General features: G+C 35.9%; 1 protein-coding gene across 3 annotated transcripts in view; it reads right to left on the bottom strand.

Annotated features, from left to right (window-relative positions):
- Nucleotides 1–5,547: 5,547 nt before the first annotated feature.
- Nucleotides 5,548–24,212, bottom strand: part of Ppm1a (protein phosphatase, Mg2+/Mn2+ dependent 1A) — a 44,610-nt gene continuing 25,945 nt past the window's right edge. For all 3 annotated transcript variants that reach the window (XM_090344226.1, XM_090344227.1, XM_090344229.1), the window contains 5 exons: nt 21,815–22,668; nt 19,648–19,765; nt 15,236–15,344; nt 13,461–13,518; nt 5,548–11,943 (listed from right to left, as the gene is read on the bottom strand). In XM_090344226.1, coding sequence (XP_090200352.1) covers nt 11,914–11,943; nt 13,461–13,518; nt 15,236–15,344; nt 19,648–19,765; nt 21,815–22,668 — 1,169 coding nt within the window. In that variant the 3' untranslated portion in view covers nt 5,548–11,913. The remainder of the gene's footprint in view (nt 11,944–13,460; nt 13,519–15,235; nt 15,345–19,647; nt 19,766–21,814; nt 22,669–24,212) is intronic.

Here is a 24,212-nt window from a genome sequence, read left to right as displayed (position 1 = left end):
CATGAAATCTTTGGTTTTTGAAAAAAAAAGTTTTATATTCAGTCCAAGAAATTAAAATATTTAGAGAGTTCCAACAGATTTATAGAACATCTGTAACAATTGCCACTCCATCCTTTCTTCTCTTAAACTATGGAGGTGTGACCCCCCTGAAGTCTCCTTCCTGGAACCCTGGTGCTCTTGGGATGAAGCTTTTTACCAATATTGTGGTCTGGTAAGATGCCATCCATCTGGTCATGAAGCAGGCACTGCCAGAGGCCGAGGTGAACCAGTACCACTCCTGACAGTCACTGTAGAGCTGTCTCTATCCATGGTACATGTATATTTGCATACTTATTTTTTATGAATTTATACATGTTAACAGACTTAAAAACCATACTGTCATCCAATAGTCCAGCCTAGATAGGTTACAAACAGCAGCAGAGAACACATGGCAAAGAAATCCTTATGAGACAGAACTTTAGACTCAAAGAAAAAAAGTATTTAGAGAAGCCCCCAAACAGAATGTATTCTGGGAACCGGTGTGCTTAAAGCAAAATCAAAAGGGGCAATGGCAAAGCAAACATTTTGATTCCAGGCATAACAAATAAATATTAAGAGACAAGGGTCAGTAGGTCACACCTGTAATCCCAGCTGTTCAGCAGGCTGAGATCTGAGGGTGGCATGTCAAAAGCCAATCAGCAGCAAAGTCCTTGTGAGACTCTTATCTCTAATTAACTACCAAAAAGCTGTACCTGGAGCTGAGTCAAGTGGTAGAGCACTTTGTGTACAAAAGCTCAGGGACAGTACACAGGCCCTGAGTTCAAGCCCCAGAACTTGCACAACAAAACGAATTACTAAATAACTATCGTTAGAACAATGTGAAACCTATTTCCTTTCTGTAAATTATGCTCAAATGCCATTTCACTACCTGCAAGTGCCAAGACTGCTTCTGTTAGCTGGGCAGTGGTGGCTCACACCAGTAATCCTAGCTACTCAAGGGGCTGAGATCTGAGGATTGCAGTTCAAAGCCTGCCCAGGCAGGAAAGTCCATGAGACTCTCATCTCCAATTAAACCCACCAGAAAACTGGTGCTGTGGCTCAAGTGGTAGAGTGCTAGCCTTAAGCTGAAGAGCTGAAGGACAATGTCCAGACCCCAGAGTTCAAACACTACAACTGACAAAAAACCAAAAAGGCCAGAGCTACATCAAGATGACACAAGCCAAGGACACAAATAAAACTTGAATTTACATTGATTGTACAAATATTTACTTGCTTTGCCTACTGTCAAGATGAAAATATTGCTTCCATTGTGAAATTTCTAGAATCATCAGATAATTATATTTTGTTGGACTGTTTCAGAAATCTTTAGTTAAAAAAATATTTAAAGGGGCCAGGAGTTTGGCCTAGTGGTAGAGTGCTTGCTTAGCATGCACGAAGACCTGGGGTCAATCCCTTGGCACCACATATATAGAAAAAAGCCAGAAGGGGGGCTGAGGTTCAAGTGATAGAGCTCTAGCCTTGAGAAAGTTCAAGGACAGTGCTCAGGCCCTGAACTCAAGCCCAGGACTGGCAAAAAAAAAAAAAAAAGAAAAGAAAGAAAAGATAAAAAATTAAAAATATGTTCTGGGGAAGGGCACAGTGATGTAGTTACTCAGGAGGCTGAGATCTAAGGATTGAGGTTCAAAGCCAGCCTGGGTACTAAAGTCTGTGAGACTCTTATCTCCAATTAACCACTAGAAAACTGGAAGTGGTGCTGAGGTTCAGGGTTAGGTCAGTAGCCTTGAGCTGAAGAGCTCAGGGGACAACACCCAGGTCCAGAGTTCAAGCTCTACGATGGGAGGGGGGAGAGGGGGAAGGAATTGTTCAGGGGCTAGAAGTTTTCCCTAGTGGCAGAGTGCTTGCCTAGCATGCATCAAGACCTGGGTTTGATTCCTCAGTACCACATACAGAGAAAAAGCTGGAAGTGGTGCTGTGGCCCAAGTGGTAGAGCTCTAACTTTGAGAAATCCAAGGACAGTGCTCAGGTCTTGAGTTCAAGCCCCCGGACTGGGGGAAAAATTTGTTCAAGCTGGGTGCTAGTAGCTCATACCAGTAACTTTAGCCACTTAGGAGGTTGAGAACTGAGGAATGCAGTTGAAAGCCAGTTCTGGGTAGGAAAATCCACAAGACTCTTCATAACCACTGAAAGGCTGGAAGTAGAGTTCTAGTTCAAGTAGTAGAGTGCCAGCCGCAAAAAAGCTAAGGAACAGTGCCTAGGCCTTGAGTTCAAACCCACTATTGACACGAAAAACAACAACAAAAAAATCTAGTTCAATCAATGCAACAAGTTTAAAAACAGTTCAGCAGTGAAAATAATTGAGAATTGTGCTCTTTTTCTGATAAGCTGAATCTTTACCAAAGAATTTTATTACACAGAATAAGACATCCTTTCAGCATTTCTTTACTGAGAACTGGAAAATGATCCCAGGATAGGTTTCAGCATACTTATACAGGGTACATGCATAACCTCTCTGACAAGAGTCATCCATTGCCTAGCAAACTCTGATTTTAAATCCTGCAAACTTTTAATCATTTGGAACTCATAGCTCCAAGCCTGGAAAAAAGTTGGAAGCTCTCAGTCAACCTAACGAAGACAACAATTAAATGACGACGATTTTGCTGACCACAACAGTGTACTCCTGTAATCCCAGCTACAAGGAAAAGGTAAAAGGGTCATTGATTTGGCTGGCCTGGGCTAAATTAGCATGAGACTCTACCTGGAAAAACAAACTAAAAGGGCACTGTCCAAGTAGTAAAGCTCTTGCCTAGCAAATGTAAGGCTAAGTTCAATTCCTAGTAACTGCCAGAAAAATACAAACCAAAAAATGATTCTCATAGAATCTCGTCATAGGTTGTGTCAGATCTGAATATAGCTACATACTACTAGAAAAGAATTTCTAGGCTAACGATGTGACTTCCATGCAAAGAGTTCTTATCTAGAAGCTCACGGCCCTGTTCAAACCCTACCACCTCAAAAAAACAAAACTACCACTTTCCTCTCAGCTCACTCAATTGTGCAATTCAAACCAAGTTCTTAAAATTCTTTTGCATTTTATCTTTACTCCTACAGAATCTGCAGTAAACATTTAAGTTTAGGATCAGTACTTTTCCTGCTTCCTGCCAGAACAGCATCTCTCCCACATGTCAACATAGCAGGCTGACCTAATCCCAGAGTTCTCACAGAAGTTTGCTATTACACTTCGGATTTACAAATTTTTCACCTATACAGACAGCTTTTCTTTAGACCTGTCATTCCATTTGAAAAAGACACACTTAAAACATGAATGCACCAAATACTGACTTTTAATCTGATTAGTCAAGAACTCATTTCAGAAAATTTAAGTATGAAACTACCTTTTTCTTTTCTTTCATTCCTTCACTTTTTCCTTCTCTCTTCCCCTTCCCTCCCTCTCTCTCCTCTCCCTCCTCTCTCTGGATTAGTCAGGGTCTGGGGCAGCATCCTTGAGGTTTTTGTTTTTTGCTTAGGGCTAGTGCTCTACTCCTTGAGTCAAAGCTCCCTTTCTAGCTTTTTGGTGGCTAATTGGAGATAAAGGGTCTTAACAGACTTTGCTGCCAGGGCTGGCATACAACCACAATCCTCACAGCTCAGCCTACTGAGTAGATAGGAGTATAGACAGGAATGAACCACTAGTGCCCAACTAAAACTGCTAATGCTTTGTCGAGCAAATAAAAAAATCTCATGGTTCAAATTAATTTCTATAAAAACTTTTGGGCATCACTATAAAGTTGTAGACCAAATTTTCTAGTCTGGAAGACATGAGCCTGTGTTTAAATTACAACAGAGAATGACATTGTGGGACTTATTCACTATTTAGGCAACAATACAAATATTAATATGAAACACCTTTATAAAAAAGCTTTTATGCAATTCTGAATCACCTTATATAAGTATGACTCTCACCCAGACAACAGACAAACCAGCAAACAAAATCCTTTACATGTGTCTGGCTAGTTGATTGATTTTGTGGTAAATAAAGTTCTATGGATGGACGTAGACCAACTTTTCTCATGTAGTTCCATCAAATACACTTGTAACTACAATCAAATTTGGTTTGAAGGGAAGTACAATCAGAGCTAGTAAAGGATAGTAAAGAAAAAGGAGTAATATTAGTTTGTCAATGCCAGAAAGGTAACTAGACTCATGAAAAAAACAAAAGCTTTATATTAAAAAAGAACTCCCCCCCCCAACAAACCACCAAAATAAGCAAAACCCACAACTTCCACAATAAATTTTAAGCGAAGCAATATATTACACATAAGTTAAACATATTTGGCTCTACTTTCCTTTGGCTCTGATGCCTGATTATTGCTTTTATTATACTTTATTTTGTCTGTTGTGGGGCTTAAGCTCAGGGTACAGTGCTCTTTCTGAACTCTTTTGCTCAAGGCGAGCACTCTACCACTTTGAACCACAGTGCCACTTCCAGTTTTGAGTAGTTAATTGGAGATAAGTTTCTCACAGGGACTTTTGCCTGGGCTGGCTTTGAACTGCATCCTCTGGAGTAGCTAGGATCACAGGTGCTCAGCTTTCAGAATACATTTGTAACAATGAATTATTTTATAATAAAACGAGTTCTTGAAAATTGCTGAGAATTACTTTTATCATCAGTTCAGTCTCTAATCTTTATGGTTGCTAAGACTACTCAAACCTGGAAGCTGCAGAAGTATAACATTTCCCTCCATATCATATCACACACGTACTCAAGCATTATTGAAAGCAACTGCTATACCCTAGATACTAGATGAGATCTTTCCCATTCTCAAGGGATTAAGACAAGATAACTTACTGGAATTCAGGCCTGGATGAATGCCTAGCAGGAAAGTTTTTTGGTTTACTTCTGGAATGTTTCCATTACAATAACCACTGAACCCAATTTTCTGGTTATCTTCCCCAAATTAGGAAAAGATGTCTACCTCAAATTAAGCATCATTTATCTTGTCAGCAAAGTTACCTAGTTTTGCACTAAGAAGAGAATTCTCAGCTTGTATGCTGGTGACTCATGCCAGTCTGTAATCATAGCTACTCAGGAGGCTGAGATCTGAGAATCAAGGCTGGAATTCCTCACCACTCCATCTCCAATTAACCAGCAAAAACCAGGCTGGAAGCATAGCTCAAGTGACAAGAGTGCCAGTTCTGGAAAATAAGCCTCTGAAGGATCCAGTTCAAGTCTCAGTACTGCCTCCCCAACTGACTTCTTTTCATATCTTACACTAATTTCAAATTGTCCAGGTTTTTTGTTTGTTTCTTTTTTTTTTTTTTTTTTTTGCCAGTCCTGGGCTTGAGCTCAGGGCCTGAGCACTGTCCTTGGACTTTCTCAGGGCTAGAGCTCTACCACTTGAGCCTCAGCACCACTTCTGGCTTTTTTTTTCTATGTATGTGGTACCAAGGAATGGAATCCAGGCCTTTGTGCATGCTAGGCAAGCACTCTACCACTTAGGCCAAACTCCTGGCCAAATTGTCCAGGTTTTTTAGTACATAAAAATGCTGTTGGTAATAAATACACACACATTATGCAATTGCCTGTTTATTTAGTGGCACCAGTTTTGCAAACTAGAATTATTTCTACTTTTCATCCCATGTTACAATCTGCAGTCATTCACAGGCTGAATGCAACCTTTCAAAAAACTTGAAAACAAAAGCACATTCTTAAAATTAGAACTGAGTTCACATATTTTCTTTGGACCAGGTAATGGTGCATAATACAAAATATACATTTATGGATTTTTTAAAAAAAGTTTGGATCACATAACTCCATAATGGATAAGTTAATTGTGGAGGATTTTGTTATGTTACTTAAGAAAAATATTTCTGCAGTTGTATTAGTCTTACATTTGTAGATCAAAAATGAATTTATATATAATGCAACATGCTTTTTACATGTACATGACTCCCCACTCAAACCATTTATACAAATTAAGTGAAACAATTCAATTATGAAACCAATGAATATTGGGGTATTATGGAAATAAGCTACTTTCCTGCAGATAGGCCTTTGAATAATTTAAAGAGACAGGTACAATAATAGTTTCTATGTTTCAAGTTCTCAAAGTAGAACTCTAATTGAATGACCAACTTGGGCAACAAATCCACCAAGATTTTTTTCACTGCAATTATACTTTTGTAGATATCATTAATTCTATACATTGGTAGCTGTCCATAAGATTTTATTTAAAACTCTGTATGAAATACTCAGATCTGTAATATCTGAAGTTAAATATTTAATGAACTCTAGTATCAGGAAGCTCCAGTCTTAAAGCCTGAGATCTGACAGCTAATATGTCGTTGGTTAATATATTGTATCTGAGAGTCAGAAAACCTTCAATTTCCACTTTACCTCTTCTCTATTACTTTCCAACAGTGGCAAACCTTAGAAAGACATCATCTCACAAAACTGGTCTAAATATAATCACCTGCATCAGACTCTTTCTCTCTTTTTTCAAAAAAAAAAAAAAAATTTGATACCAGGTTCTGGCCAGGAGGCGACAATCAACCTCTTTTCTTTTAAAAAGAATTCCTTAAGTAGATTCATTGTTATGCCCTGGGCTCTGCGGAAGAGAAGGAAGAAGTCCTACATCATAATGGTAGATCTTAATAAGAGGCAAGTGAGCCCTGCAATATTGTAAACTTATGGCATTATGCACATTATATGCATTTTCTCAGGAGTCTCTAGGGTTCATCATTCTCAAAGGGCCCTTGGTGCCCAGATGATTAAGAATCACTGCTCAATTTGTACCAGCCACTGTACCAAATTAGGAAATCACTAATTTTATACTATAGCTACCAAATCACTCACATAAATCTGCTTCAAATAGTACTATACAAATGAAAGCATCACTAATCTTTCATTAAACAAAGACTAGGTACAAGGAAAGAATAAACATCAAATACTAAAAAATGATAAGAGTATCATTAGAAGAAAACTCGAGTTTTGGACCAAAGAAAAGAACTGAAGGGCTATTGTGCTGAATAAACACTGAATTTTTCTCAGTTGCTTCTATGTTGAAGCATCAGTAACTTTTATCATATTTCTTAAAAAAAAAAAACAGGTTGAGTGGCAAAGGTGAATGCTTGTCTTATGAGATACAACAGTTTTGTTTTGCTGGCTTTCAAGGGAACTGAACAGTCTTTTCGGCTCTTTTCACCACTCCATACCCAATATTCTCTCTTTTTCAGTACAGTTTAACAAAATATTAGTTGGCCCTGATGAGTACTAATACATCATTTTCTTACTTAAGAGAATGGAACTGGCCTGTTTCAATCTGAAAGGAGCTAGAGAACATCAAGAGGACATATAGGACATGGGGATATTTCATGCAGGATAAAGAAAAGTATATCACTGTTTTATTAATTCAATCCCTACCCTCACTTCATAAAAGCCTACGTCAACTGCAAGGTCAACATAATGTAATTTTTCTAATTGACACTTCTACCTGTGCTAATATAAACAGGAACAGTGAGAACAGAGGCCACTATCTTTATACAACAGGTCAGGTAAGAGGGAAAGAGGCTGTGTTGAGGTGAACTGAAGTAGGAGATGTTCACCTGACAATAGAGGAAGCGCTCATGCCTCTATTTCTGCAGAGCATTCTGACCACCACTCATACAAAAATTCAATTTAGTACTGTGACCAACAAAACAATTCAGTATTATATATTTAGAAAATGTGTTCTTCAATATTTCAAGCATATCCTTAAGTATGTATAATTAAAACAACTACAAACAAAACATGTGGCACATTATTGAAAGATAAAAAGTAAAATTAGGCTCCTAAACCTTTAAACTGTAAAGAAAAATTAATCAGCAGACTCAGTTGTCACTCGAACTAAGAATGGTTCTATCGTTTGCAAAATCTGTAAGTAAAAGTATATGCAATTTTTTCAGGTCCTTTCAAAGGAAAATCTCAAATGAGAAACATTTACAAAATGAAATATTTACATACATTTTCTAATACCAAAATTGAATACCGTAAAAACAGCAAAGTTTGAATAAAAGGTATACCATGTATTCCAAAATTAAGATCGAGAAAAGTAGTACCTGATTTCATGAGTTTTTAGAAATCACATGCTGTTTCACATGAATTTGTTCCGTAAAGATGGGCAGTGAAACTTTTAAAACTATTCAAACACATTTGGCAAAACTGTTATTAACACCAGCATTGTGTTATAATCAAAAGTTATAAGATTAATATACACAAACACGTGTATTTAGATACACATATGTATAAATATACATACTCCAAACCCACCAGTATTATCAAAGGTAAGAGAATTATAAGAAATCCCATCAGTCCTCTGATTTGCTGCTTTGAGCAGGAAAAATGAAGGCCATTCGTTAGACAATCAGGAATTCTGAATAGACTCAAGTATTACCTCATAAGTCCAATTTTACTTTTAGACCAAGCAAAACTTTCTTTTGAATGAGATTTTGAACTCTGGGGAAGAAGAAAAAAAAATTCCAGATAAACAAGCAAAGTATCAATGTACTCTTTAGGGTAGGGGCCTGCCTTGTTTAGAAAAGTCAGTTGACTGACAGACATGGATTCAGTGATATAATCTAGACTTTAAGTTTGACTTAAATGTAAACTCCCTGAGGCAAGGACCTATTTCAATCTCTGTATAGTTCCATGGTAGCTAACCTAGAACACTGTTTCATAGACAATACTCAACATACTTTTTAGAAAGCTAATTAGCCAGACTAATATGTGATCAAACATTAAATGCAATACTATAATTCGGGTTATTTGAATCATATAACTGGTATAATTTTTAATCCAAATTTCTTTTATCTATTTGAGACAGGGTCTCACTATGGCACTCAAGCCTACCTCAGACTTGCGATCCTCCTGCTTTAGTATCTCCAAACGCATCTCCATGCCGAGGCTGTCCCCATAAATGGTTCTAAGAATTAAGTAGCCAAGCAGCTTTTCTAGTCTCTAGAAGCCAATTATGTGTGATAACTAAACACAAGTTTGAGGCTAATTCTAAAGTTGAGTGAATAACATTTTTTGATTTTTTTCAAGTTAATGTTAATAACAAGAGTTGTCTGTTAGTTGTAAAATGTGGAGTCCATCTCTTCTCAAAACAACCAGAGATAGACACGAGATGTCTTGCTGTTAAGGCAGTGAGAGCCTGCTAAACAAAACTGAACTTCCCATTAACATGAATGTATACTTTGAGTATCACCACACAAGAATATTTTTTCCCTCCAAAAAGAAAAAAAAACACATACCAAAGATTTTTGAGGCATTTGCCCTGAGGATGTTAATTGCATTAAAAACAAAAAAGTGAGAGGGTCAAGAGTTTTCAGCATGCATACAAAATGAAGTGCACACAAAGGGCGGCGCTTAGAAGAGACAGAGAGGGGACCCTCTGGGGCTGCCCCCCCTCTCACTATCATCACGCTAGGGAACCCCTATGCTCTGCCAGGGTAGCGGTGTGGCTCCTTCCTGCATTTTTGTAACAAAATATTATGCTTAGTATGGCAAAGTAATGGTTCATGTGAAAAGACTTCAGTCTTCTTGGATCATAAGCCAGCAACTTTCTTTCTGATGAATATTTAAGAGGAACATTTTAATTTCTCCATTATTTAAAAACACTCAAAAAAGGTTCTAAATATGCTGTTAGGGTTTGATATACAGCTTAACACATATTTTATTTATGATTAAGTTTTACATTTCAAAAAGAAATTCAAGGCTTTGGAATTAAAAACTAAAAACTCCAGGTTGTTGAGGGAAAAAAAAGAAAGAAAAAAGAAACCAGCTTGTTTTAATAGGGATTTAACTTTTGTTACTAGTATTTCTAGTAATCAACCTTTACTATAAGCACTGTTAAGACATTAAATGCACTTTTAGATGTTTGTAAAGCCGTAACTTAGAACATTACCATACTTCGCACTCTACCACAGATTTAGACATTAAGCATTTATTATAAGTTAAAGTATGGAATTGTTTTTGTAATTCCAACTGTTATAAATTTCTAAATATAAATAGTATTTCCATTTTTATTCATGCTGGATTAAAATATAAATTAAATACAATTAAGTTACATTTAATCACCTCACAAATAAGAGGGATAATGAAAGAGTTTGCTGGTATGTAACTACTTAAATCTGAGACATTTAACATTACTTTTCCTACTGTTCCCCTAACTTTACATTAGTTTTAAGGCTATATATACAAATATGTATATGTCCAAGTTAGGGAAAAACAAATGTAACAAAATGAACTATACTAGCTTTATACACAAAGTTTTGATTTGTATTTAGTATTGTATTTTAATCTTACATTTTAGTAGTTTTCTCATGGGGGACTCTGCCTACTGCTTCAATTACATAATGATAAATACAATAATCAACTAAAGAGACAAAAATACAGAAGGACACAAAACAGTAGTCTTTTCAATGTGACAGACTGTTAAAACTTACTTTCACATGCTTAGAGGAATTTAAACCTAAATCAAATTAGGTATTTTTATATCTACAGTTTCTTAAACTTCGAAATTTATTTTAAAAGGCCAACAGCTAAGTATTATCAACATGCTATATTTCAAATCACAAATACATCTTAACCACTTAAGAGTCTAAAGACATGGGCCAATTAAAAGTCACAGGCAAACACAAACTCACAAACACACACATACCTACCATAGAGTGTTAGATTGTCAAACTTTGACAATTATTTTAATTAAACAGTAGGTAAATTCAAGCTGATGCATATCTTAATGAAAAGTAAGCAGTCTGAAATGAACCTACTTGAAAAAGATTAAAGAACAACAGAGACTTAAATCTTTCTAATGGAAAGGAACAGTCCCATCTTGGCCTGGAGTATCAGTACCGTCCAATTAGGAGACTAACACCTTTCCCTATGAGAAACATCTCATTTACAATGGCATGGTGTTTTGAAAGGCCGAGGTAAAAGAGGAATTACACATACATGATTAAATTTCTTGTTTGTTAAATCAAGCTTTATTGATAAAATGAATTCAGAATATCTTACCAGGAACAGCAGCAGGCCCAGCCAATCATGATAGAAAAAAAAAAAATGTGGCAGTCTCCTACTATATGCAGGAAGCTGCTGCTTTTCAATTAGGAATTAAATGTAAGGACTTGTAAAAGAGGTCCAAAAATCAAAGGCATTTTAGCCCCAAGATTGATATTCTTATGAATATACTGTATTACTTGCAATACTCATGGCAACAAGGAGAGAATGTTCTGTAAGACAGTTAAATGAAGGCAGGGCTTCCTCAACAGTGCCCCGTCCCTTGCCAAGAACATGAAGACAGTTTCCATAACTCCTTGGGTATTCAGCTTTGTAAGATTTTCAAGTTATTCTCCATAATCAGGTACTCGTTTGAGTGTCTAGTGATGTGGTTGCTGCTCTCCCTGTTCCAATCCCAAGTCCGAACGCAGCAAGACTTGGAAGGGCTATATATCTTTTGCATCACATAACAAGCCAAACATTTCTTGTATCATTGATAATGATTTTAAAAGCAGTTCATAATTAAATATGAGCATTTTGTACAAGGACAGTTACACTTTACAAAAAAAAATCATACAACAAAAATTGCTGGAGTCTGATTTACAACATGAATTATGGTTTGAAATCACGTTTCTGTAAGTCTCAAATTTACAAAAAAAAAAAAAAGAAAGAAAGAAAGAAAGAAAGAAAGAAAGAAAGAAAGAAAGAAAGAAAGAAAATGAAACAAAACCAATGAGTTCTGGGCTAGCTGCTGCACTGCTGCCGGTCTCTCGTGTCATCACTCTCACCCAATGTCATAGCTCCTTTCTGGAGGTGGAGGGTGGATGCTAAAAGGTTCAACCAAGTGGAGCTGTACTCTCCTTTGGAGGTGATGGCAAACTCCACGGCTAGATGAGCAGTTACCACATATCATCAGTTGACGTCGAGTCCTTTATAAAAGAAAACAAAACAAAACAAAACAAGAAACTAAAGCTTAGAGGTGCTGAAATATACTATGAATCGATGAAGTTCTTAAAAGCTGATTTTTTTGGGAGGGGTGGGGGGTAGTCCTGGTGCAAGAACTCAGAGCCTGAGCACCGTCCTTGGGCTTTCTCAAGGCTAGAGCTCTACCACTCGAGCCACAGCACCACTTCCAGCTTTTGTCTAAAGTATGTGGTACTGAGGAATCGAACCTGGGTCTTCGTGCATGCTAGGCAAGAATTCTACCACTAGGTCAAACTCCTGGCCAAAAGCTGATTTTTTAAAAAAACATTTTTTTAAAGTATGATGTTACATATGCTGGCATATGAAATACCAGTATCTTTTGCTTGCGATTTTTGTATATATTGGAAAAATACAATGTTTTTTAGAACATTTTTTATAAACTTTAAGTGAATTATGAAAGATTAAGAGCTCAAACCATATGAAGTTTTATAATGCGATATGTTTCAGAGCTCTTCCTACATTACTTCAAATGATCACATTTCTTCTTCTTCTTTTTTTTTTTTGGTTGGTCATAGGGATTGGACTCTGAGCCTGGGCACTGCCCCTGAGCTTTTCAGCTTAAAGTCACCTCCCTACCCCTTGAGCCACAGCACCACTTCCAGTTTTCTAGCAGTTAATTGGAGATAAGAGTCTCACAGTCTATGGTGCCTGGGTTGGCTTTGAACCGCGATCCTCAGATCTCAGCCTCCTGAGAGTAGCTAGGATTACACCCCTGAGCTGGCCAAATGATCACATCTCTATAAACATCACACTACAACAGAACTGCAGGAGAAAAGTTAATATGATATTTTAACACGTACAGAAAGAGAACTCTGATCTCTTTCTGGAGGGCAGGGGTAGGGGGCTGGAACTCAGGGCCTGGGCACTGTCCCTGAGCTTTTTTTGCTCACAGCATCTACTCCTACCACTTCAGCCACAGTGCCACTTTCAGCTTTTCCTGTGATTAAATTAAGTGGAGATAAGAGTCTCATGAACTTTCCTGTTTGGGATGGCTTCAAATTGTGACCCTCATCATCTCAGCCTCCTGAGCAGCTCCAATTACAGGTGTGAGCCACCAATGCCTGGCTTACTTCAGGATTCTTAACATATATTTCTAGTCATAGAAACTATTTGGTGGAGATAATACTCTGAAATTCTGTTGTAGTTCTTTACAAAGCTCAGAATTTGAGTCTTAGTAGAGATCTTCTCAACTATAAAAAATATATTTAGTGGGGTAGGTTTTCTGAAGCTGATAGTAGAAGCTTAAAGGACCCCACAAAAACTTTATCAGACTTCTTTCTGTTTTTCTCTCTCTCCCCCTCCCTCCCTCTCTCTCACTATGACTGTGGTGTAGGCAGGGATCAGGGCAATCACAGTTGCACGTGAGAGAATGGGAACAGTGAACAGCTCTGCGATCACAAAGGAAGGCTAGGCATATAGAACAGAGGGAGGGGAAAGCAGAGGGAACTAAAATGCTACTCACGGTGTCATCATTTTTGTAAGGATTCAATCTATTGTAAACGGCTTCAATTACATTCCGCCTAAATTTTTAAAAAATGCAGAAAATTAATTCCTCAGAAAGTACAACACTGCTCAATAACTAAAAACTTCAAAGTCAAGGTTACAAATAAAAGCAAAATAATAGTCTATATACTTATTTGAAATAGCAATCTTAAGATATACTAGGTAAATATTGGTTCACAGTTTTAAAATAGAAGTTCACATTTGTTGTAGTAAAATCATTCATATTTGTATTATTGTTTCCTTCCCTCCTTCTGTTCTTGCCTTCTGGTACATATGATTGAAATCAAGATCTAAGCAATCTCTCACTTCCACCACACCCAATCCTATCCCTAATTTTCTTTATAAATCTCAAAAACTGAAATTTTAAATATTTCCATCTTACTGATTTACTTTTGGTGTTGGTACTGGGGCTTGAACTCAAGGCATGAATGCTGTTCCTTAGCTTTTTTACTCAAGGCTGATGGTCTACCACTTGAGCCATAGTTCCTCTTTGAGAACTGTCTTGAATCAGACTAGCGTTCAACCTCCGTCCTCGGCAATCAGCCTTCTGAGAAGCTAGGATTATAGGCATGAGCCATTGGTGCTAGGTGGAATTATCTTTTCAATAATATTTTATTTATAAATCTAGTTGGGCGGGTTAGAGTGAGACTGAAGACAATGTCTGGGGCCAGCTTATGTTACATGGTCAAACTCTGATGAACAAAATAAAAAGCCAGTATTTTCCATCTCCATGGTAGAGCTTTTGTCAACTAAGAGCAATACCCTGGCTTCAATCTTTTCAACATGGCTAAATAAGTCTACAGAACTTATAGCCTCCCAACTTCCAATGTAGATTTAAACAATTGTAGACTTGTGTATCATAGATGGTTATGTGGAGGACATTGCCAAAAAAGCTTCAAGTGGAACTTAACTATGACTTTTACTGAAATAACCACAAAAAATATGGCTACAATTGAGAATGAAGGAAATAAGCAGCAATTTTTTTTTTAGTTAGTTTTTTTGTGTGTGAGTGCCAGTCTTGGAGCTTGAACTCATGACCTGGGTGCTGGTCCCAAGCTTTTTTGCTCGAGGCTAGTGCTCTATCACTTGAGCCACAATTCTACTTCCAGCTTTTTGGAGGTTAATGGGAGGTAAGAGTCTTATGAGTCAACCTGGGCTGACTGACTTTGAACTGAGATTCTCAGATCTCAGCCTTTCGAATGGCTAAGATTACAAATGTGAGCCACAGGAGCCAAGCAGCAATGTATTTTGTAATTCAAGTATCTAGCTAGTTGAGGTAAAAATATGCTTTAAGGGTTGACTTAGAAAACTGATCAAACACTCCAATTGATATTAAGTACAGATATAAATGTAATATATCACAAATTAGTCCAGTTCTATTAACTTCAGTAAAAGGAAAAAAGAAATACATCTTCCCATTTTTCTTGATTCCCTAAACCAACTAACCAGTAATCAACAACCCAAACCACTGGGAAAGTCAGAAACGTAGAAACATAGCCCATGTGGAAAAAAAGAGAAGTTTGCAGGTCTTAATTATTGAGAGTATGCTATTATTATTATTAACATTTAGATGTGTGTAATATAGTTAAAAAATTACTGATATCACAGATGAAGTCTTTTGAAAGCCCAGATAAATGCACCCCTTTAGAAGTTAGGCACATAAACATTTCATCCCTGGACACTTTACATGTCCATCTACTGACATGAACTCTGAGAGTACAGAATGGAACTTACTTGCTTGCCAGTTCACCCCCCGGTGGGAGGCTGGGGATGTTCTCACTTGCTAACGTGCGCATCACATGGACTAAGTCGGGGACGCCTTCCCCCTGCTTCTTTATGATTTCTGGGAATCAGAAGTACTTTTTTTGTAAGTGTTATCCAAATTTAATTAAAAAAAAACTGAAACAAAGATAACTTAAGTTTTTAAAGATGGCATTTAGTACTAACATTTTCCTAATCGGTATCATTAAAAAATCAGATCGACCTTTGAAAATTTAAGAAAATAGGATACAGAATAAAGATACAAAAGGCTAACTTCAATGAATTAAAACAATCCAGATAAAAATGCAGAAAGCAAAAAAATTCATGCTAAATCTATAAATTATATATCAGAGGTATGTATACATGAAAGAAGTAGCCTTTCTTAAAATGTGAACTAGTTACTTTTAAGATCGATTTCTCTCTTTAGGTTGGACATGTTTCCTGAATTTTGTCCTGTAAAATATATTGCACAGATTAAAAAATTCAGGACTTGAAAAAAAACTTTAAGTGTAAAGGATTTTATTAGTTGTATACTAAACACAGATCATTTTTACATACATTTAATTTATATTTGCAAAATGATACTTAAAAAATTAGGTTACAAATTTGAAATCACTCTATCTCAAATTTTCTCTGTAATATCTTTAGGCAGTATTTAGATATATAACACCATTTTCTTAATTGACCACTGAGCAAAGACTTGAAGGGGAGAGGTCTAAATTTCAAGGCAAAACGTTTAAGAAAGATTTGATAAACCATACAAGTACATGTAAAATTATTTTCAAAACAGTTATTAAATATAGTGATATGATCTGCATTACCATGTAGCTGTGAATTGTTACTTGTACTATGTAACTTAACAATGTAACAAGTTTATACTTCGAATTTTAGCACACTTAGTCTACATGCAAATTTAAGGAAAGGCACTTGCAAATTATTTAATCAAGTTTTGTTCCATTTTTGCTTTTTAAGGTTTATATTAAGAAATGGTATTTTCTTCTTTCATTGGGCAAGAAATTATCATGCTAGTCTCCAACTTGTAAATACCTTTGAAAATAATAATGTATATGAAGTCTTTCAACCTTTGGTCAAACCTCAGCTATTAATTCATCATTAAAGGCATAAAATTAAAAGATAAACATTGCTACCCATAAAATTTCTTTAAATGGCTCTAGTTGTCCTTTGAGGATAAAGGCTACATTTTACCTGTTTTATTTTTGCCTTATTTATTTTGTTATAATTATTTTTTAAAAAAACAGTCTTAAATCTGAACAAAAAGCAAGGATCTCAGATTTGGTTTGCCAAGTTCCTTTATTGTTTATTCTTCAACATCTAGCATATGCTACACATGGTTCTAATGCTGGAAATCTGCTATACAAAAATAAAGGGATTTGATTTTTACCTCAACTACACAATTCCACAATCTAAAACTGTAACAAACTTAACATACAGTCTCTACTAAGCCAATACAATTGATAAATAACTAGATACAATAGAAATGAACACTGCTCAAAAATTCAACCAATGATGGTTTCAGGTCTAACATTATTTTGAATAATATAATTATTCCATGTATATTGCATCTTTGTTAAAATATAAGATATTTGAACTGTGAAGAAAATTACAGGAGCCCAAATTCTTTTAAAAAATAATTAAGACTTTAAAAATGTTTACTACATTCTATTCCATGTGGGACAATCCATTTAAACTACCTGAATATTAATACTATACTATCCTTGCATCTGTTCTTAAAAAAGAAAAAAGAAATGAAATTTAGTAAATATTCCTTTCATTGCTCTTGCACATTTAAAAAATTATGTTTATTAATACAATTTATAACTATAATATGATAAATGTCACATTATAGTAATATAGCATGTATTATTTTCCCCCCAGTCCTGAGTTTGAGCTCAGGCCCTGAGCACTGTCCTTGGACTTTCTCAAGCCTAGAACCCTACCACTTGAGCCTCAGCACCACTTCTGGCTTTTTTCTATGTATATGGTACCAAGGAATTGAACCCGGGTCTTTGTGCATGCTAGCCAAGCACTCTACCAGTAGGCCAAACTCCTGGCCCCTGTCTTACGCATTTTAATTAGACCATGAAAAGACTCAGTGGTTTTATAAAGAATATAAGGTATAGAATTATCCATATCTCACATGCACATATACCAAAACACACTCTGCTTCTTCTCACTCTTGTGCATCATATTTGAGGGATTCTACCAATTTTCTCCAAATTAGCAACTGTAGAGCTCAGGAAGTCAGTAGCAAAGATTTTAAAAACATATACACATAAGAATAATCTTAGATTGGCCTAGAAGTCCCACAAGCTTAATAGCAATCTGGTTAAATAATGAGCTTAGTCTTTTCACTCTCCAAGTCAAGTACTTAGAAAGAGCAAAGACAACATTAAAAAAAAAGAGACTGAAAAGCTTTTCCCTTCTCTATGTGGTGAACAGAGAAGCCAAAAACATTGGAAGCAACTAAAATGATATTTAGTAGGTCACAGCAATTTAGTCAAAGCATATGTTTAAAGAGAGAAAAGGTATTTGATGCCTGTTTTAGAAACTGCGGTATTTCCTCGTTGAAGATATATATACAACATGTTTCACAATGCAAACAATTACATTCTTTTTGTGTCCTTAAATAGACGCAATTTTAATTAATGTATTCTTTTTCTCTGGCTGCAGACTCATTAAATCTAAGAATACCATCTTTAATTTTTGACAAAATCTCTAACTGAATGGTACAATATAACATTTCAACATATCAAAAATAGACTATTATGTAAACTCTGGCAAGGTAGCAATTTTTGCTTGAAAGTAATATAAAAAATAGTATTAACAAAATTATATAAAGTGAATATTTTATAATTCCACCAAAAGTAAGAGTACACAAAGAAATGTAGCAATTAGTTTCTAAAATTGGATCCCATTTAATAATAAAAATACTAATATGTGCCCAAGTTAAAGTGCCAAAACAGGATCAGCTTACTCCTTCTTATACATACTATTCTTACAGTTTCTTATTTTCCTACTAATCAGCAGTTTAAGTCAATGGCTTTGTAGCATTCAAATTACTTTTTAATTTTAATATATTATTTATAAATAACTGATATTGAAATGATTATCTTAAAATGTAAAAATGGCAAATACTGAGGTACATATGAACAAAATACTGAATAATACAAATACATATTAAATGTATTACTGTCAAGTAGGGGAAGGTAATAGTAACAAAACAGTAGTAGCTGTAGACATTACTGAAAATTAAAAAAAAACATGATTCTAGTATCAAACTGATCATGATTAGTCAAAAATAAAAAAGGAAGAAATGGAATTAAGGTACATATTTTAAGCAGACACGGTAGGATGCACTAGGGTATATGTCAATGCTTGCATGCTACTAGAAGGCTTTAATGCAAGTGAATGACGTTAGGAGCCCCAAATGCATTTTCTATAAAACTAATGTAAAGTTGGAAATGCATAATCTATATTCTACCAAACATACAGTAAACTGAAATGCTCTGGATAGACAATGTTTAAAACGAATAGTATCTGTATCAAAGATAATTTATTGGGAATGGATAGTAGTTCAGTGGTGAAGCAGTAGAGTGTAGAGTATGAGGGTTTGGATTCAAATCTCAGCACAGGGAGCCCATCACCACCACTACCACCAAAAAAATAATTTAAGATTTTTCAAATATTGGAAGGCATTACATTGGAGAGAGATAAATGCTTTTCTGTTTGTTCCAAAGTAATCTGTATATGTACAGGAAATACACTGTTGGGAGTTTCCAACTTATTTCTTGATTGAATCTAGAAGTTACATTTCTGTAATATAGAGAACGATTATGTTATCTATTCAGGTATATCTGTTTAGGTGAGATAATTATGGCCTAAGAAAGCAAGCTGAGGAAGAGTTAAAAACGAGTTTTAAAATTTGTGGTGCATCGAAGTTAATAATAACCAAGTTGTGACCTTCAAGTTACCAAAAATGAATAACTAAACCAAAAACCTCCAGAGATTTTAACTTAATATATGCAGCTTTTCATAGAGAGATGGTATAATGAAACAAAGCACAAATCAGATTTTCCTGGCAAAAAATTACTCATGCTAGTGAAGTCATCATAATTATACAGCCCACATTTTAGCCTTTTAAAACAAAAGTATCCTGAATATAATGTACAAGGACACACTAGTTACTTCTAATGTAACTGTGATAGGACTGCACATACACATCAAAATGCCTTTCCAACTCCTGCATACTAAATACTACAAGTTAATGGCATGTAAAGAGCTAAAAAAATAAAGCTAAAATGGTAATGTTTGTGTTGAAGGTTTTTCTTTAATAAAAGCTACTTATTTTTTGTTAAATGATCCACCTTCTACTCTGCATTCCAGGTATTTGTCCAACTCCGCCTCCTTCTTCACAGCTTCTGGCGATACTTTGGGTGCATTTGGGAAACAGATCAAAATCACACTCATGTTGTCTCGACTTCCCTGGGAAAAGAAAATTGAGAAAACATTTTGGGTTCTTTATGATTTTCTAAGCTTCAAGCATCTTTGAAAGTTATGCCAATTATAGCTATACTTGTAGAAAAAAGTGTTGTGTATAAAATGAATGGAGACAAAGAACAGACAGTGCAAGTTATAGCCACACTAGCAATCATTAAAAATTTCACAAGATAAACTACTTCTAAATATTTATCAGTGGCCTACTTAAGTTTAAACAGTATGTAATGTAATGTAAGCCATATAACACAGCAAGTGCTAGCTAGTTGTATTCTTTACAACTAGGATTTGACATATGACGCTTAAAACCACAATAAACTATAGTGTTGTTCCATTTGCTTTGTAAGGAGAAATATGTGTTGTTGGAGGACAAGATTTATAAGATTTATTTTATTTATAAGATATATAAAGTCAAGGCCGGGAGTTTGGCCTAGTGGTTAAAGTGCTTGCCTAGCATGCATGAAGACCCGGGTTCGATTCCTCGGTACCACATACATAGAAAAAAGCCGGATGTGGTGCTGAGGCTCAAGTGGTAGAGCTCTAGCCTTGAGAAAACCCAAGGACAGTACTCAGGCCCTGAGCTCAAGCCCAGGACTGGCAAAAAAAAAAAAAAAAAAAAAAAAAAAAGATATATAAAGTCAAGACTTCAGTTAAAATTTTAAGTTGAGATGGCTTGTGTATAGAGCTACAAAAAATTGTGTTGACTTTGCTAAAGTTGTATAATGTCCACAGACACTAACTGTAACTTCTCTAGGGAAAACACATATTGAGTATATTATAAACAAGTCTAGGTTTTTCTTTCTCTAAATACTATATCTTTATATCTCTATATGTAAATATAAATCATGTACCTATATAAACATCTATATATCTCTATACCTATATATGTAGTATAAGATCACTAGTTTAAGATATATAGCCAGGTGTGGTGGCTCACATCTATAATCCTAGCTACTCAGGAAGCTGAGATCTGAGGATCATGGTTCAAAGCCAGCCCAGGCACTAAAGAGAACCTGAGACTCTTATCTCCAATTAACAGCTACAAAATCAGAAGTGGCTCTGTAGCTCAAGGGATAGGTGGTACCCTTGAGCTAAAAAGTTCAGGGACAACGCCCAGGCCCAGAGTTCAGTCCCACAACCAACAACAACAACACAAAAAAACAAAAAGATATACATATATACATAAAACATCATTATTGTAAATCTTCAAGTCCTACAAAGGGACTAGACAATTTAATATTAGAGAGTACAAAAATAATAGAGGTAAGCCTTGATGCCAGGTCTGTTTGACACTTCCTTCTCTGGCTTCAGCTTCCTCATCTGTAAAATAAAGGGGCTTATCTAGATACATGATCCCATTTGATCCTCCCAACAATCCAATAAAATAGGATAATTTTTTTTGGCCTGGGGCTTGAATTCAGGGCCTGAGCATTGTCCTTACCACAGCAACACTTCTGGCTTTTCTATGTAGGTAGTATCTAGGAATTGAACCCGGATCTTCGGGTATGCTAGGCAAACACTCTACCACTCGGCCAAACTTCCAGCTCTGTAATTTTTTTTTTAAACTAAAGAAACAGATACTTAAGAAAGTTTAAGTAACTTACCTGAAAGTCTTATCAAGTTCTTCTGACTCCAAATCTAAAGCTATTCCTATTACATCACACCAAATAATCACTTAATTGGTGCTACAATCAACATATCATAGGTACAAAATACTTCCATAAATGTACACACAATAAAAACACCCACACCCCAAAATTCTCTTCACTTACAACTACTGAGGCCAAGCTTCCCCACCCATTTTTCTAAAACATGCAATCATTTCCTTCTTTAATCTTTGATAATCCTCCATGTTAACAAGATTAAGTAGACTTAAATAGACTTTTAAATTTATATCGGTAACTAGATAGTTCTGAAAAGTATACCTATCTTTTCACCATTTTGTAAAATCTTACTTTAAAGCACTATAGACTCTAAGATGATTAAATTTGCAATCACAGCATGACATAATCATTATTTTTAAAGAAGTCTAGCTACCTTATACAAACAGGTGTCGACTACTTCATTGCAAACTTTCTCAAGATCGTCAGTGACTTCAAGTCTGGATCTTACAAAATCACAGAGCTCTTCATTCCCCATAACATCCCAGATACCATCACATGCAAGAATAATGAACTGATCATCTTCTTCAGATCTTTCGATATCATGAACTTCAGGCTCTGGCGAGACAAGCTGCTCTGTAGGACCTTTTCCATGGACGCATTTGTAATCAAAATCCCCAAGGGCCCTTGATACAGCTAGAGAGCCATTCACACGTTGAATCATGACAGAGCCACCTGCATTCTGAATTCGTTCTTTTTCCAGCGGATTACTTGGTTTGTGATCTTGTGTGAAGAAGTGAACTTTCCTGTTTCTACAAAGTAAACCTCTTGAGTCTCCACAGTTAATGAAATAAGTGTGTTGGGGAGAAATTAAGACACCCACAGCTGTTGACCCACTTCTATCTGCACCGTGTTTCTTCTCTGACATAACTCTCATGTGTTCATCAATCTCCAGAAAACCTGTTCTGATTCCATTCTTTACATTTTCCACAGAAGGTGCTCCTGCAGACCCTTTAAAATCCTGGTTATTGGTGATGTGATCTAACAAATGCTCACAGCAGTATTTGGCAACCTGAGAACCAGCATGCCCATCATAAACAGCAAAGAATGACCATGTTTCAAGTCCACTTGGCAAACCGATTACAGCTGTATGTGCATCCTCCATTTCAACTCGCCAACCTTGCATGCTGCTTAGCCCATATCGCAACCCATTACCCTGCCCCTGGGCATTATGCTTTTCCATCTTTGGCTTGTCTAAAAATGCTCCCATTATGTCTTGATCCTCTAGGTCTGCAAAGGAAGAGAAACAAGAAAGTCAACAGCTATCTTTGCAACAAAATACACATCCAACAATCTTATTTAAGAGCCAATGAGATAAAAGAAAACCTTTAGATACAAACATCTCTTGTAATAAGCAGATACTCAATTGCATCGTTGAATTTGGTATCTGGAAATTAACAAGAACTGGTGGAAGAGTCTTTGATCAAGCACAACTCAGAATGGATATTAGGCAGAGAAAGCCATCAGTACGAAGAGTGAACCTGCTACGAAGGCAGACTACTCGAGGTGGATCTAGCAGTGGTCATCAATCTGCGTAGGTCAGGCCAAGCACTGAACATGTGCCATCTCAGAACTATGTTATGGTACATTGCCTCTGCAATAGGAAGCCACTTAACGGGAAGCCACTTCTACTCACAGAAAAACATACCTATCCTTTGTCTAGGTCAAAGTCTAATGCTTCCGTGAGATTTTTCAGGTTTTGATTACGCCAGTAAGTTACTAAATTATTATCAATTGTCTAGCCCTAAAATTTAAACTTGTAAGCAATTATATGTACAAATCTTACACATACAACAAAATTTACTGATATTATGCTAATAGAAATAACATGTACCATTAGTAGTCTCTATGACCATTAAATATAAACACAAAGGAGATGAAGAGAGGTGTCTTGATGGCAAACTTAGAAACAAGGAATCTTAGTCTTTCCCACTGTTTAACAGTATATCCCTTGGTCTGAAAGGTACCTAACCAGGACATACACATCATTGATCAGAGTCTAGGTTGGCCCTTACTTGAATAGCTTAGGAACGTACACACTTAGGGTCCACTTAATCGGATGAATGACAAACTCAAAGCAATCTAAGATGAAGTCGAATGAAGAATGGAGATGAACAGGGAATGGAGGTAGAGGAGATGTATAGTAGAGGATAATGGTAGGAAATATACTTAGTATGTAGTTCTGGGATTCATGATGTTTCTAATGCTAAACTCAGACAGAAAAGTAGGAAGAAAATAAAATCATCATACTTTTCCCAGCAACCTTTTCTCCCTACTAACCAAATTGATACACATTAACAAAAGAATGTGACTGTTGGAATGGATAAGGCAATTCTACCTACTCTTCTGCCCCATTAACATTCTTTTAAGGGAAGGTAAATAACAAAGAGTAGCAATCACTCATCTTTTGTATATTTATCAGACTATTTTTCTGATACATATGTATTAGTGTAAAGGGGTAAGTGTTTTGACTTGAGATAGGACAATGTAAGGATGACATCTTGTTAACAGAAAATGTTTTGTTTAGTAAGAATTTTAAATTATCTTGATGTTTTACAATTTTACCTCATTTAATTTAAACAACCCTCCAAGGTGAATAGTAATATTAACTACAACTCATAAAGAACTTTAGCCAAGATTAAAGAAGTTAACTAAGTTCATTCATCTAATTTTAAGGAATCAGAACTTAAATTCAATTTGCTTCACTCTAAATCATTGTTTACATAGGAAGCATAAGGATAGTGGTTCAGAGCCAGCCAAAACAAAGCACACGA

The sequence above is a fragment of the Megascapheus bottae genome, chromosome 14 (genome assembly GCF_031878675.1).
Source record: "Megascapheus bottae isolate mThoBot1 chromosome 14, mThoBot2.hap1, whole genome shotgun sequence".
Lineage (NCBI taxonomy): Eukaryota > Metazoa > Chordata > Mammalia > Rodentia > Geomyidae > Megascapheus > Megascapheus bottae.
The sequence above is the reverse complement of the archived record's forward strand: the minus strand, read 5'-3'. Positions and strand labels throughout refer to the sequence as shown.